The 15,206-nt window shown below is 36.9% G+C and overlaps 1 protein-coding gene across 1 annotated transcript in view; it reads left to right on the plus strand.

Moving 5' to 3' along the window:
- Window positions 1–15,206, plus strand: part of LOC135078190 (inositol-trisphosphate 3-kinase B) — a 114,935-nt gene that overhangs the window by 97,256 nt on the left and 2,473 nt on the right. Inside the window, exons 3-5 of the mRNA XM_063972776.1 lie at window positions 11,643–11,822; window positions 13,690–13,762; window positions 14,453–14,580. Coding sequence (XP_063828846.1) covers window positions 11,643–11,822; window positions 13,690–13,762; window positions 14,453–14,580 — 381 coding nt within the window. The remainder of the gene's footprint in view (window positions 1–11,642; window positions 11,823–13,689; window positions 13,763–14,452; window positions 14,581–15,206) is intronic.

Consider the following 15,206-nt stretch of genomic DNA (forward strand, 5'->3'; position numbering starts at 1 on the left):
TCCTATGTCTGAGATGATGATGATGATGATGGACGTCATTCAGCTGAAACGAGATAGGATTTTTAGCTTGTTTTGGAAAATCTTTTTTAGTCCGTTTTCCACTGCAAAAGAGTACCTAACTAGGGACGTCTAGCGGAGCGGTCTTCGTGTACATAAAATAGGATTGGATTCCACTGAGAAAATGTTGAGGATTACTGATTTGATGAGAGAGCTCATTTTTACTCTTTTTGCCTCTTTGTCATTTTCGCTCGACTCTTTATTGGTGGAAATAGATATTATGCGTTTTTGTATTGCGAGGTAAACAGAGTCATTATTGGGCTCGCTCTGCTTCCGGTGGATTATACACTTTTATATACTCCTGATCTTTTAAAATTTTCGTTTTAAAAGATCAGGAGTTCGTTCGTTCGTTTCAGCCAAATGACGTCCACTGCTGGACAAAGGCCTCCTCCAAGGTTTTCCATAATGAACGGTCTTGCGCTGCCCGCATCCAGGCTCTTCCCGCGACCTTTACCAGATCGTCGGTCCACCTAGTAGGAGGCCTACCCACGCTACGTCTTCCAGCCCGTGGTCGCCACTCGAGAACTTTCCTGCCCCAACGGCCATCGCATCGTCTCTACGAGCTATGTGCCCCGCCCACTGCCACTTGATTTCAAATTCACTCACTGTACTGTATTTTTGTCTTAATACTTATTAAGTGTAGGTAGATAAGTGCATAATTCGATCATTATTATACCTACTCGTACCTGATAAAAAAATAAAGATCGTTGACTTACACATGTATTTGAACATTTGGAATGGGCATAATGCTTTTTTGTATTAAAAAGAACATAGCATTGTACAATTGCAATGACGTTAAAAATGAGGAAAATGGGATTTTCCAACAGTCTTTTTTGGAAAACATTATTGTTATCACCACTACATGTAATACTTTGCATTGAAGCATAGATCAACTGATCAAAATACCTACTTACATACTCAGTAACTACAGTAACTAGGTAATACTCATGTACACTCGTACAATCAAACATACTCATGTTTGATTTTACATTTAACAAAAAGATAGCGTCTTGCCTTGAAATTAAAACTTTGGTAAATGTATGATTTTCTTTCTTTCGGTTTGAACGAAATATTTAAATTGATTTCTCCATCTCCCTTCCTGATTTCTAATTTTTACATAAGGCGATTAAGAGCCTAGAATACTCGTATAAGTACAAGTAGATAATATAATATCTTAATTTTACTCTAAGCTCAAAAGAAGCGGGAAAGCGGGAAGAGCCTGGATGCGGTCAGCGCAGGACCGTTAATTGTAATTAACCTTGGGGGAGGCCTTTGTCCAGCAGTGGACGTCATTTGACTGAAACGAACGAACGAACTCTCAGCTATGTAATCGGCAAAAATATCAGTCAAATATGAATATTCGCACTTCCTTTAGCGTGCTGTACATTCAAGATGCAGTTGACTTAGTATTCTTAAATCTTAAATTTTAACACTTAATAAACCTTGAAAATTTTACAAGGCGGATCTTCCAAAATTTTGATTAAGTTAGGATATTATAAAGAATTTTCGCCTAAGGTGCGAGGCGGCCGGCGCAGGACCGGTCGTTGTGGAAAGCCTTGGGAGGCCTTTGTCCAGCAGTGGACGTTAATTGGCTGAAACGAACAATAAAGAATTTTCATTATTTCTTTTATATTCAAATGCTTTGATTTATCCCAGACATGATTACCGAATCCGATCAGTCTTGATATTTCAAGAAACCGTCTTTTTAACCTTCATTTTCAAAATTCAGTTCCTGAAATCGTCTCATTACTTATTTATGAAATGAGTAAGTACCTTTTTCAATAACCCCAGAGAGTTTAACGCTGGAATGTTGATCCGAATTTTCAAACTAAGGAAATCCTGCCCAAGGCAGTGGAGTACAAACAGATAACGGTTGTTTTTAACGAACATATTTGATGATAACGTAAATATTTTGGACTTTAACACTTATTAAGCGTAATTCCCTAATCGCTGACGCTTGCTATTGACTTTGGATCCACATGTGACGTTGTTCTTATGTATAGTTACCACAGCTACTAATATTATCTCGAACAAACAAAATTGCGCCAAATTTTCTTAGAAGCTGACTCTAGATTATTAATTTATTAGAGATGTTCGATTCCCAATATTTTCTTAATTAACTTGGCTTTATCTGTTGATTTATACCTCTTATTATACGGATGTACTTCATTACTTGTAGACCGTGAAAATCTAATTTATATTGGACGAATCTTGTGAAAATTTGTTACAGTAAATTATAATAGACTTGTCTACTTATTTACGCGCGGCATTTTAAAATTGATGACTTCACAATAAAACATTTTATTACTAACGTATGCCACTACTCAGAAACGGTAATTCTAACGCTCCAATGAATTTTGTATCTAAAATATTTCCATTAGTTTTCCTGTAATTAGAGTAATCGTGTAAGCAGTTTAATTCGGATAAATTTTAGTATCATAATATTGTAAAATTAAAGGAAAATAATTTAACCATAACGAAAATAAACAATAATAATAGCAATTAACAGTAGACTAGGTACATAACATTGTTGGTGCTTTTAGCCCTAGGGGCCTAGAAAAAGATAACAATAACCTAAGTAATTTATTTTTTAGTGATAAAAGGTTTTAGTGATAAAGGTTTTCAAAAGACAATTGAAAATTCTTTTCAAACTACTGAAAAATTAGGTTTAGAGCTATTTTTGAATTTACTCATATAATTTAAGTAAGATATACTGCACTCCAATTAAAAATGTATAGTTTGTGCACAGATTGTTAATACTAATTAAAACATTTCCAATTTCCCGTTTTTTAAATATAGCCGGGTAATTTTTTGCATCAAAATCACACCTATTACAACTTTATTATTACTAGTATTAGCTTGATGTGCAGTCGTCCGTATGTATTGTACCGTAACGGCACTATTAATAATAGGAAACGGTAATCGTAATAAAGAACAGTTATGTAGTATCTGCTACATGTATTAATTACCAATTAGTTAAAGCTTATATGTTATTTTATCAGGAATTTGACATGTGCACAAGACAAGAAAATGTTGAGATAAAGTTTATTCAACAATTTAAGGATACATTCTTTCTAGTTCTTAGCGCATCGTCTCTACAATTCAGTTTGAATAGTATAATTCAGGCATCTACCTGAGTATCTGAAAAAGAAATAAGATTCTGTAAGCTTCAGTCAGAGCCTTCGGAGGGCACGTTAAATCATCAATCGGTAGATTAATCTTATGTATTATGTACCTTTATATTACAAAACTTATATAATTTTTCCGATTAGGTAAAGTGGCAAAATTACTCGATTTAAAAATATCTCATCGTGATCCTTCGAGTCGCTGTCGGTCATTGGGGTTATCCCCCGAATTCCATTCGCCTAATGTTTTTAATATTAATATACTTTGGCATATTTTTTTTTGCATAAAATATTCTCTAGAGATATTCCTCATTTGGTAATAATGTTCCCACGAGCTACGAAATAGGTTCAAAACAAAGTCCAAACCGATAAGTTACTGTACCGTGAATCACGCTCAAATTTTGTGAAACCGTCTGCGTATAGAAACTGCGTTTTCCATTAGTTCACGCCTGCAGACGTAGCATCCACCAATGGGGTTGCATTGACTTAAAGTACAACGTTTGATTTACGTCACACTTGTGTTGTGGTCGTTGAGTCACCGATACCGTGGCTTATATTGGCGAATGTTACGTGACTCCACTCAGTGCTTACCCAAACACCACGCAGTTCGAACCGTTGAATTTCAAACTTTTGAATTTGGAAACACGTGTTTTTATTTTTAAAAAGTTCGTGAAGGTTTTGTGTTTTGTTTTTTTAAACTAAAGAGGTTACAGTGTTTTGTTTTAATACGTGAAGTTTAGTGGGATCAGTTGTTACTTTGTATTGAAGATGCATTCAAAAAGCTGCAATTTTACGATCGAGGATTTTGTGGATGTGGTCTTCTGTGCCTATGTGTGCAATGTTAAGAAGGTATAATAGTTATATTTACTAGAGTTAATGATTTGCTAAAAATAACTTTTACCATTAGGAAACTTTACTGTCTCCAAATGACATGGGTTTTTGTTTCCTGTAACAGAAAAATTACTCTTTTGTTTCCAAAAAAACTATTAAGCGTGACGTATATTGCTAAAGTTAGCTGTTCATCATCATCTACTTACAGTAATGTTGAGTTTGGGCTATTTTGATGAATTAGTAGGTTTTTAAAGAGCTAAAATAGTATTCGCTATCCTATGATGACAAGTTATTCTTGCAACTGATAGCTATTAAAAATCAATTTGGCGGAAACTGCAACACCTGACGTGACGTCAATAACAATATCATATTATTAAATGTCACGTAATCAGCACCTATAAAGTTGCGCTGTGGATTTATTAATAGCGGTTTCCCCGTTTCGCTTACGAAGAAGTGCAATTCCAAATGTATTTTCCCTTGGGGCAAATTTCGATAAAATTACATAGAGTTTCATTATCATCATCATCATTCTCAGCTATAGGACGTCCACTGCTGAACATATGCCTCCCATAATGCTTTCCATGCTGCCCGGTTGGTAGCAGCCTGCGTCAAGACCTTGCTGCCCCATCGGCCGTCAGTTCTGTATTATATTATGCTGCCCCATCGGCCGTCAGTTCTGTATTATAATAATATTATCTGTGGTTCTGCGTACTATGTGCCCTGCCCATTGCCACTTAATTGCCAAATAGAGTTTCCCCTTTCCAAATTAATTATCGTTTTAATTGCATAGTTACCTACTGTTTTTTGACCTTTGCTTCAGGTACTACTAGAAACAAAAACATGTCTGATTTTGGCTTCAGTGACGCAATTTACTTTAAAAGACTTAGTATGTGTATGTGTGATATGCCCTATTTTGGCTAATTGTTTTGATGACAATGCTACTATTAACGTAGTCACGTAGACATTGGCATGACGAGTTAGGAAGGTTCATTGTCACTTCACGTAAAGTATCAAGATCTGTCATCATTTGATTTTACAAAACGCCACCACTAACGCACCATGTTACCAGGGCCGGATTAACCATCTCGGGGCCCCTAGGCACAGCTCGTTTCGGGCCCCCCCTTTTTCATACCACAACAACGCAATTTGGAATTTTTTACTGTCATTATGAAATAAAATGAAAGTACCATCATCATCAACAACTGACTTCAGTCATCACATTGCAAAAGTATACGCCTTGATTCAAGACGAAGTATCGGAGTCATTTACAAATGAAACAAAAAATAGGAAAATCTTGCATATTTTTATAAAACTAACATAAACATAATAAAAATGTAGGTGTACTGATTAAGAAGCATGTTTTAATATTAGTTATAGGCCAGTAGAATTAGATTTTAAATCGGAAATAATTCCTACAAAAGATTTTATTGCTTTAGTGGTTTCATTGGTTGCCCTAATGGGCTTAATAGACTCTCCTAGGTTTTCGGCTTTGATTGAGTTGTGCTTTAGGGGTCCATATTGGCTCACCTAAAGTTATTTACCCGAAATTGTTCTTCCTAACGATTTTAAATCCGAATGATCACTCTTCCTAAAATTTTTCATCCTAAAGTTTTCATTCATACTATTTGTAGTGCTACCGGCGATGTTCATAACACTCATGTTTCCGAAAATTTTAATTAATAATATTATTTATGTTAATATATTTAAACTCCTACTGTTTTTTATCATAACACTTTTATCCCTAAACATTACCATAATATTTTCACTCATACCATAGAATAATAATAATAAATACTACGTACAGAAGTACGTTCTTCGCGAATAAAACGTAAGGCCACAGTTCTAACTTAACCTAAACCAATAATAATGAATAGACCGATTTGTTTCTGGAACTTGACTGAATGACTGGAGCGGGACTCTGGCTTCGCTCGCTCGGCTCGTGCGTTGTGGTCACAGTTCTAACCTAACCTAAACCAATAATTATGAATAGGACCGATTCGTTTCTGGAACTTGACTTAATGACTGGAGCGGGACTCTGGCTTCGCTCGCTCGGCTGGTGCGTTGTGGTCACAGTTCTAACCTAACCTAAACCAATAATTATAAATAGGACCGATTCGTTTCTGGAACTTGACTGAATAACTGGAGCGGGACTCTGGCTTCGCTCGCTCGGCTTGTGCGTTGTGGTCACAGTTCTAACCTAACCTAAACCAATAATTATGAATAGGACCGATTCGTTTATGGAACTTGACTGAATGACTGGAGCGGGACTCTGGCTTCGCTCGCTCGGCTGGTGCGTTGTAGTCACAGTTCTAACCTATCCTAAACCAATAATTATGAATAGGACCGATTCGTTTCTGGAACTTGACTGAATAACTGGAGCGGGACTCTGGCTTCGCTCGCTCGGCTCGTGCGTTGTGGTCACAGTTCTAACCTAACCTAAACCAATAATTATGAATAGGACCGATTCGTTTCTGGAACTTGACTTAATGACTGGAGCGGGACTCTGGCTTCGCTCGCTCGGCTGGTGCGTTGTGGTCACAGTTCTAACCTAACCTAAACCAATAATTATAAATAGGACCGATTCGTTTCTGGAACTTGACTGAATAACTGGAGCGGGACTCTGGCTTCGCTCGCTCGGCTCGTGCGTTGTGGTCACAGTTCTAACCTAACCTAAACCAATAATTATTAATAGGACCGATTCGTTTCTGGAACTTGACTGAATGACTGGAGAGCGGGACTCTGGCTTCGCTCGCTCGGCTGGTGCGTTGTGGTCACAGTTCTAACCTAAACCAATTATTATGAACTAGCTTTCCGCCCGCGGCTTCGCCCGCGTGGAATTTTGTCTGTCACAGAAAAACTTTATCGCGCGCGTCCCTGTTTCAAAAACCGGGATAAAAACTATCCTATGTTCTTTCCCGGGACTCAAACTATCTCTATGCCAAATTTCATCAAAATCGGTTGCGAGGTTTAAGCGGGAAAGCGTAACAGACAGACAGACAGAGTTACTTTCGCATTTATAATATTAGTTGGGATAGGACCGATTCGTTTCTGGAACTTGACTGAATGAATGGAGCGGGACTCAAGTATACGTGCTAATGCCAACAAACTTGAACTTTAATATATTGTTAAAGAAAGAAATCTAAACAAAAAAGATATGACTTTGAATAATAGTGTAAAATATGGTTATGTTTAGAAAATCTAGGAGAACAAATAAAAGTGTAATAGATGTTTATTGCTAATGACATTATGAAGTTGAATGATTCGGAATTATGAACATTAGAGACAGAGTAGTTAGGAATTGTGATTGTTAGGATGAAAAATTTTAGGAAGAACATTTTCGGACTTCCAATTTTCGGAGTTGAAAATTTAGGTGAACTTTGGCGCACCCGTGCTTTAGGCCTCAGCCTCGAACTTAGCGGGCAGCGGGGTGGGAGCGGCGGCGGCGCTGGAGCGGGGCGGGCAACGCAGACCCGTTCTCGAAACAAGCGGGCAGCTCGCGCGGCGCTTTAGCGGCGAAGTGTTGTGTTCGGGGTTGTGTTGTCGAGATATTTGTTTTTATTCGCAAACGAAATGTCTGAACAACGGCGACAATTTTATTTCGATTCAAATTTATTCCTAACGCTCGATTTATTGTGGGCAAAAGAAGGAGTGCGCTGCCCGCTCGTTGCCCGCTCCCTCGCCGCTGCCCGCTCGTTGCCCGCTCCGGCGCCGCTGCCGCGCCGCTGTTTTCGAGAACCGGTCTATTTGATTTTACGCATAAGATCCTGCCGCTCCCGCGCCGCCGCCGCCGCCGCCCCGCTGCCCGCTAAGTTCGAGGCTGAGGCCTTAGTGGTGGGGGCCCCCGAAAGGGGCGTTTTTTCGGTTTTCCGGTTATACCGCTTAAAGGACTTACCCTATCGAAAAGTGGTCTTCATGATGGTTGAAGGGCATTTAATCCTACATTGAATAAGACCAAATTCATATGTTTTGGACAAACCGTTCTCGTGTTTATCTTCGACAAAGTAGAAAATGTAAGTATAATTAATAACCGTCTCTACGTCCAATAGCTCGTTACCTGCATGCTCCTAAGCCTTGTAAAGGGCCGCTGAGATTAGCGCGTTCAAACAAACAAACAAAAAACTCTTCAGCGTTTTAATATGAACTTGTTGTTGTTGATTTTTGGCGTCGAACATTGGACCAGGCATACGGCTAGGCAACATAGTCGTGCAGGAGGGTGCAAGGAAGAGGGGCAGCCACAGTAGGTAACACAGAGTCGTTCAGGGGAGTGCAAGGAAGAGGTGCAGCAACCACAGTTAAGGAACGGCTGGGAAGAACAATGATAGGCGCATCCAACTCGTAAGCCTTGATAGGGTTACACTGGTTGAGGCGGCCCTTTTCAAGACTTGGAAGCCTGCGGGTAACGAGCCATTGAACGTAGAGAGGGTCATTAATTATACGTACATTTTCTCCTTTGTCAAAGATAAGCACGAGAACGGTTTGTCTAAAACATGTGAATTTGGTCTTATAAAATGCAGGATTAAGTGCTCTTCAACCGTCATGAAGACTACTTTTCGATAGGATAAGTCCTTTACGCGGTATAACCGGAAAACCGAAAAAACGACCCTTCCGGGGGCCCCCACCACTTAAGCACAATAACTCCGTCGAAGTCGAAAACCTAGGAGAGTTTTAATGGGCAACTAATGAAGCCATTAAAGTAATAAAATCTTTTGTAGGAATTATTTCCGATTTGATTAATTTTTGTGTTTAATTCTACTCGCCTAACTAAATCATCGTTCTCTTTGCCTCTAATCTACCAAGAAAGTAGAAATCTACTAAAAAAACAGGGACTCCCCCAATCTTGTCATGTAAACCAAAGCAGTAATGCCAACGTTACGAAAATGAATTAAGTTCCACAATATCGAACTAAGACGATTGAATGTGTTTAAACCAAAATAAAGCGAAGTTTTGAGGTGGTTTGAGTTTTGGTGCATAAAAATAATCTACCATTATTATGTTTTTTTTTTTCATTTTTTAATCGGGAGTGCTGGGCCCCTGGTCATAGTGGGCCCCTAGGCACTGGCCTAAAGTGCCTTATGGATAATACGGCACTGCATGTTACTTTAACAAACGTCAAAAATCCGTCAAACTTCTCATACAAAAAACACCGGTTATCGTTATAGTTGCGGTTAAAGTTAGATAATACAACTCTGCCTAAGTACCTAGTTGAATTTTTTTATAAGCTGTCATTACGGAACTCTCCCATAGATTTTGATGACAAACTTTTATGTCACTTGTTCGCGAAATAAAAATGGACTATTTTCTTCTATGAAAAATCTAATTTTACAGTAAATTGAAAACTTGGTCAATTTATTTTTCAGCGCTTGTTTTATTTCTTAAAAAAATCTGATGATCCTTAGCCATTTTGAAGGGAAATCATGTTTAATACTAACATAATCTCAATAATTATTGCACTCTATCAGTAATGTTAATTTGTGACGTCAGTTTATGATTACTTTAATTACCTGTTTACTATAGTTGTAATTAGGGTTCATAACTTCAGTTTGTACGCAGTTCAATTTGTTTGTTTATACTGACATAAATGTAGTTATATTCGGAACGTTGTTTTGATAAAATAATTATTAATATCCCTTTGCAGGATAATGTTTTGTTATGAATTTTCGGCTAATTAGTGTTAAATATTAATTTTAATTAATAAATTACATGGTTATAAAGAGTTTTAAATAATATTTTATTATAGAAGTAACATTTAGTTTTTATATTTATAATACGAACGATTGATGGATACTAGATTTCTTTTTAATTGAGGTTTCACTAAAAAACGGCTTAAAGTAATCTGAACATGTACATAGGAGGTATTATGTAACCTGTTAATTATTTACTTCCTTAGATAAGCTTGGGATGTCGCAATAACTTGAAAAAATAATAATTAAAACCGAACATTAAACACATTATTATCACAATATTATTACTGCGATTATTTGCTCTGTTTATGTGTGGGAAAATCGTTAATCAACTCATAATTAGTTTGGCGTCATCATAGTAAAAATATTGTTTTATTATGGCCACGCAAAGACTTTGAACAATGCTTATAAGTCACATAACAGGGTCACGAACGATACCTATTCGACAAGTATGAAACTGTTAAATATTGTGTTTATTCACAAGATAAATGTCATAATTACTAATTCGATAGGCAAAAGATCGGCAAAAATCCAAAACATTTCCTTAATTCCCGCTAATCCCTCGTACTAAGCTAATTAATGCTTTTGTTACGAGTAAGTACACCATAATAGTCAAGCGGCGGTACCTAGTACCTACTAGCTGAGAACATAATATATTGCAAGAACGTGGTGTAAGATGATTATCACTGTCAAATAATATGAATTTAAACTGCCTATTAATGGTTTTATTGGAAGAGCATTCCTGTAGTATTCCACTTTCGCATAAAGACACTATAAAGCTCATAGCAGACTTATCAACTCGGAAAGGGATCAACACCGTATCGCCTTTCGCGAACTGTCATCGCCTTTCGTGCGCTGTCAATGAGGGTTTTCGCGAATGAAAGATCCGCTAGATGGCGGGACGTGGATGTGGGGTCTGACTGCTGCGTGATTGGTGGATTTTGACATATCTGTAAATGTCACGTCAAAATTAACCAATCATGCAGCATTTGGACCTCGCGTCTACGTATTGCCATCTGGCGGATTTTTCATTCGCGAAATCCCTCATTGCGAGGCGAGGCATTGGAGCGTATGGAGTTTCATACAAAGAATACTGACCGCCTTGAGTTGATACGGTTACAATCCCTTTCCGGGTTGATAAATGTGCTACGTCCTTAAAAATTGTAATCTGTCTCTGGTCACTGCCTTCAATGTCAAGTGTTTAAAGATAGTCGACCTTAATGATAAGAAAATCATAAATAAAAACAGGGTGGCTAGTCAGATAACATAAGCTAATTATAGCAAAAACCAATGACGTTTAGGCTTTTATATTTGCGTAAAATTATATTAACGGGATATCCCGAAATAATGATTGACACTAAAATCCGACGCTTTAGGTAGTTCTGTTAATTGTAACCAGGAAAATGCGTTAGAAATATGTGGGAATTACTCCATTATAAACCAATAAAATCCAACGGACGATCGAGTGGGTAAAAAACCTTATACCTGCAGTCTATAAAATGTATTTTTGTAGGCCACATCAAAAGTAAAGATAACTTTTTAACCGTAACTATACTAACGATAACCGTAGTTTTTTGTATGGAATTTGACAGATTTACAAGATGATGCAACTCTACCTTAGAATTTAATTTTTTCTCTTGTGTGAAACTGTAAAGATCCTTAAAGACTGACAATTCTGCAGTGATCAGGGATTCTAATTCTGTAAAGAGCAGAACTACTTTGCAACCAAAAAAGCAATGTAGAATCGGTATTTATGATGACTGGCATTACTTTATCGGCATGATGCTGAGTGGATACCGTTTCGGTGACAAGCACATTACCTACTCTATTTAAATTTACTTTTGTATCATATTTTTGATGCTGTTTTGTGTCGCTGAATAAAATATTTCATTTTCATTTTTCATTTAGCTGTACGACTGTCTAACAAAAATGTTCTATCTCTTTCCAGCAATCAGAAAGATGGCGTAAACTCCGCAACATAGTGCAGTGGACGCCGTTCTTCCAGACCTATAAGAAGCAGAGGTACCCGTGGATACAGCTAGCAGGGCACCAGGGCAACTTCAAGGCGGGACCTGACCAGGGCACGATCCTGAAGAAGCTGTGCCCGCAAGAGGAGATGTGTTTTAAGGTGAGACTTTGGTATTTTCGTAAAAACCTGCTTTTGTAAGTAATCAAACAACGCTGCAGCGCTGGCTGTACAAACATTCCATATTATTATTATAGCTATATTTGAATGTGACTTTTATACACTGTTTATCTGTCACTCTACCAAAAATACATGAACGCGGTCGTTCCCTCATCTCTCTCTTCTTTTTCTTATAAAATCTTAGTTCCATCAGCACTCTGCACATCTACTTGTTTCTAGTATTCCTAGTTCCTAGAATTTTCTCAGTCTTAAATTACAAGTTGAAAGTCGACTATATTCTAATTCGAAGAAGCTACAAGTTCGAAGTCGAAGTCTACATGCAGCAGTAGGCGATGCGTTACCTCAATACTGCTGGTTTATTTATATTCCATGAAGTACCTTCCATTGCTAACAATCGACAAATCATGTGAAGTTATTTAATTTAAATACATAAACCTAGTAGAGAAACATCGCTTACTGCTTTCGTCAAACTTGTACGTTTAATTTTCACTACGAATTCTCTACGCACTCTCATTTCAAGAACCCGTGCTCAAAAATATGCTTAGTTTAAGGACTGCTAATGTGTTACCTAAACGAATCCTATATGAGACAAGGTACCATACAATTTAGACTGTACAGCCTTGGCTTATGATAGATGATCCTTATTGGACACCATTTAAGGTAGAAAAGCAATGAAAAATTCGATCGCTAGTCATAGAGACTCTATATTATTTATCTCTGATTGATGATCAGACAATATTGTATCTACGTGATCATTTGCTTGAAAGTCATCCAATATAACAGTGCAGCAGTGACTGCTCACATATTGACTGATTACATTAATTCGCGAACGTCATTACACGCTTTGATTTGATAATGTATGTGAAACACACATGTCTACAAAATACACAGTAAATATTATGTCCACTATTAATATAATGAATCGGAAGCTGTAATTATCTAGTAATTTCTAGAATTATTACCGACTATCTTTTGATTTTGATCTTTTTAAATAAAAAGCTTGAGTTTTCAAAATAATTGGCACTTTGATCGAGTACAACAATCGAGTAAGTTTTATTTACAAAATCCCATATTTAGCAAAATTATGAATAAGACATGAATATTTAAATATCATTTGGAGAAAAATTACAGCTCTAATACTTGAATCATCTACCTAAGTGTCTACTAGACCAAGTTTATTACTAGCTACTTAAATAAATAGATACGCAGAAATAAATTTTCTTAAAAAGCCTGTCTGTAAAACAATTGACAACAAACACTACTTTTAATGCATACTCTTCCTTCACCATTTAAAGAAATGAAGTCATTTATAAATAAATGAAGTCATTCACCGTAGTCAGCGAAAGTCAAGTTGACAACAAAATTGTTATTAATTTACATGAAACAGATAATACTCTGACGTCAAGATGCCCGTTAACAATGCGTGACGCCGTCGTTGGTCTTGAGAACTTGCCTTGTTCAAAATATAACATTGACAAGTTAAGCTAGGTTGCACAATCTCACTTTAACTTTAACAAACGTCAAAAATATGTCAAACTCCATACAAAAAGCACCGGTTATCGTTATAGTTACGGTTAAAGTTAGGTGGTGCAACTCGGCCTTAATATTTTTTGCAACTGAATTTTGGGCACGCGGCACGGCACGTTCGATTGTTTTTAGAACGGATTTGAAATGTCAAATTTTGTTTTAATTTGTCTTTTTTTTTCTTTTGCGCCATTGTTATTATAGTACAGGTCGCTATTGTTACGTGACTTTTTTTGTGAGATTTTATATAACTTTAGTTAGTCTTTCTGTTGAGTGTAGTATTACTAAAATATTTTTATTTAAGAGTGTTTTTTTTTCTTTACAGTTACTGATGAAGGATATTCTGCGACCATTCGTCCCAGAGTACAAAGGCCAAGTCACATGTGAAGATGGAGAACGTATCCTTTTACCAATAATTATACAAAACTTTATATTACTAAAAAAAAACATCGAATCTCGCAATTTGTTAAGTCAAAATCTCATAATTTCATAAGAGAAAAAAACATGTACGTACTAACGAGTAGTAGAATCATTTTCTATGATAAAAACAAAGGCTTAATAAATTTTCTTAAAGACACTCGTTAGACAGAAGTCAATGTAGTATAAGTAACAATAACTATAATACATATTTTATGCTTGTGATTAATTACTGTTGGATGTTCCAAGTCAATTCACTAGACAGATAAATAAGACAATACATAAGACTATTTAGAGACAATAATAATGCATAGTTATGTAGCATACATTTCTAATTTTCTGAATTAATCAGATGATTCGATCTTCTTATTTGTTTATTTGAAAACTCAACAGCTTTGTCGATAATAATTACATGTTACAGAGTAGTTTATTACATAACTCTAGCCAATTTCAGAGTCTTATGCCAGTTTTCACCATCAATCCCTAATTTTTAAGTGACCCCTATGGTAACACATAACAGGAATTTTGATTTCATGGGGTCACTTAAAAATTAGGGATTGATGGTGAAAACGGGCATTAGCACTTTAAATCTGCGTATCATTCGTACAAAGCAAAAGTAAGTATTTCGAATTTCATTCGCCACAAAAATTCCTTAACTCAGCAACACACAGTATACTTACAACTACAAGACTTGCTGAGCGACTTCGACTGTCCGTGCGTCATGGACTGCAAGATCGGCGTGCGGACATATCTCGAGGAGGAGCTGGCCAAGGCCAAGGAGAAGACCAAGCTGAGGAAAGTGAGTATCAGAACCATAAGAATCTTTATCTTCATTACTGTAGGAATCATCATCGTCATCATCATCAGATTATTTTCTGCAGAAAAACAACCCTTTCTAATTTACTAGAATCAAAGTGTAGAAATATGAGTAAGTACTTACTGCTAAACTTCTTTAGATAGAAACGATAGACCGAGAGCAATTGCATTCAGCAAGGGCTGGCTTTAAAGTAGCAGGAAGGCGCTGGACGCAGGCCGCTACCAACCGGGCAACATGGAAAGCATTGGGGGAGGCCTATGTTCAGCAGTGGACGTCCTATGGATGAGATGATGATGATGATGAAGGGCTGGCTTTCATCATTATATTGTGTCGGGCCAACAAAAAAAACCTTAAAGATAAACCATTTACTAGGTTGATTGTGCGTCTCTACTATACTTTCTTTGGTTTGATGTTTAATAACATCATTACCTACTAGAACTTTGTGATTCCTACGAAAAGTATTATTTTTCATCATATCTGATCTTATTACGTGAATCATTTTTTATTCCAATGGCTCATATTCTTAATTGACACAGCCCCAAATTAAGGACCTTTATTATGTAACAATGCTTCTTGCTAGAATTCCCAGCTTGCAAAGAAGCAACTCT

This window comes from Ostrinia nubilalis, chromosome 14 (assembly GCF_963855985.1).
Source record: "Ostrinia nubilalis chromosome 14, ilOstNubi1.1, whole genome shotgun sequence".
In the NCBI taxonomy this organism is placed as follows: Eukaryota; Metazoa; Arthropoda; class Insecta; order Lepidoptera; family Crambidae; genus Ostrinia; species Ostrinia nubilalis.